The sequence below is a fragment of the Eimeria mitis genome, genomic scaffold (genome assembly GCF_000499745.2).
Source record: "Eimeria mitis Houghton genomic scaffold, Emh_scaff8777, whole genome shotgun sequence".
In the NCBI taxonomy this organism is placed as follows: Eukaryota; Apicomplexa; class Conoidasida; order Eucoccidiorida; family Eimeriidae; genus Eimeria; species Eimeria mitis.
In genome coordinates, this window is record NW_024016491.1 from 1 (window position 1) to 1733 (window position 1733).

Here is a 1733-nt window from a genome sequence, read left to right on the forward strand (position 1 = left end):
TTCGGAGGCATCCCCTCTACTCTGCCGCTCGACGACACCATACGGTTCAGTTTTGATGGGAACTGTTCCCAGTTCACTGCAATGGTGGACGGGATCGCGTTAGCCAGTGCTGCCGCTGTAGCCCATTGTGATCCGGTAAGATGTGGAGCTTACGATAGTCGCAACAAATCCTCGCCTTACCTGTATTTTCCCACTCTTGTGATAATCCGAGCGCCGAAGTCCAGTGAAGAGAAGATACAGGGTATAGCTGCTGCTGTTGAATCCCACGGTAGCTTTGACCGTTTCTGTTACCAGTTTGCTGTGGCTCTCCACCTCCTCTTCTCACTACGGAGTGACGGGCACGTTTATGCTGCTAATTATTTGCGGAGTGCAATAAGCAGCCTTGCTGTGAAGGGCTCGGGGACCACGACGGTCACGACGGTCGGGGTCTTCGCTCCGTACTTCTTCATTGAACCCACAACAATCCTACCGAAAGACGTGTTCGGCTTCGCAGCAGAGACAGAGGGTTTTGCGGCGCTGGTAACCCCAGGAGAGGGTGCGAAGATGCCGTTTTTTGAAAGAGCGGAGCCAGTTGCAAAATGCAGACATGTTTCTGAGTGGATACTTACATACAGGAGTGCGCGGACGTGCGGGATGGTATTGTTTGCAATGAACTCCGGGGAGGATGGCCTTGATGAGATGCAGATTAGAGATTTTGACCATGACATGTTTGTGCTTACCAGGCTCTCGCATGAAGAGATGCTACGGAGAAAGCGAAATAGAGGGTTTGTAACGCCGGCCGATCTGCTTTGGGTACGAGGTCTGAGCAAGTTGCCCCATCCTGCTGAAATGATCCAAGGCTGTGGGCGTCTACGTATGACGCTGGTGCACAGGGATTTGAAGCATGGCCGCGAATCGAGGCCGACACCGTACATTCCTGATCCGGATGATGCCCAATTAGCCGAACTCACACTGAACGCAAGCAAGCCGGCCTTCTGTTGCTGCGGTAAATCGGACCAGAAATCGCGAGGAGTAAGTAGGATTATAACTTGTGGCGCGACTAAGCTCGAACAGTCTTTATTAGGACGCCGTTAATGCTGCAATGCCTGTTGGGAGTTGGAAGGTACGTCCATCTCCGTACAGGCTCTCTACTGGGCGCCCACCTTGCGTTTACCAATCTTGACAGTAGCTGCATGCAGTATGGTGTGCCTGACTGGGCCTGCGTGTTTGTTGCCTTGCACTGCTAGATGCAGCAAGGCAGGTTGCAACTTAGGCAGGTTGCACCTCCTCACCACCAACAGGCTCTTGGACCGCTGTGCCCAGGGCGGGACTGGAGAACAGGCCATGAACTGGTTTTTGAAACATATTCTAGGAGTAATTGACTTTACATAGCAGTTCACGACGGTCCTCAGCCAGATGCATGGAAATAGCGGAGATGATGGAGTTGTAAGCACGTAAGAAAAAAGAAGAACACCACTTCCATCGCCCTAGCTGATATGCGAGTAGAAAAAGGGTTGAGACGTGACTCAACTGTACAGCCGTGTTTTCACCATACATCGACTAGTCGAATGCCACGACAGTTAAAAAGGAGCTGTCACCCGTACTCATTAACATATCGCAATGGACTACAGCGGCAGCACAGGCTAAGGCGCTTCTATCCACCATTGCAGTGATGCAGTGGACAGGGAACAGTTCCCATCAAAACTGAACCGTATGGTGTCGTCGAGCGGCAGAGTAGAGGGGATGCCTCCGAA

The 1733-nt window shown here is 52.0% G+C and overlaps 1 protein-coding gene across 1 annotated transcript; it reads left to right on the forward strand.

Moving 5' to 3' along the window:
* Positions 1–81: 81 nt before the first annotated feature.
* On the forward strand, positions 82–1074 carry EMH_0095820 (uncharacterized protein; the record flags this gene model as incomplete). Its single annotated transcript, XM_038023211.1, has 1 exon — positions 82–1074. The coding sequence occupies one exon, from the start codon at positions 82–84 to the stop codon at positions 1072–1074; it is 993 nt and encodes a 330-aa protein (XP_037879065.1).
* Between the last annotated feature and the right edge of the window lie 659 nt (positions 1075–1733).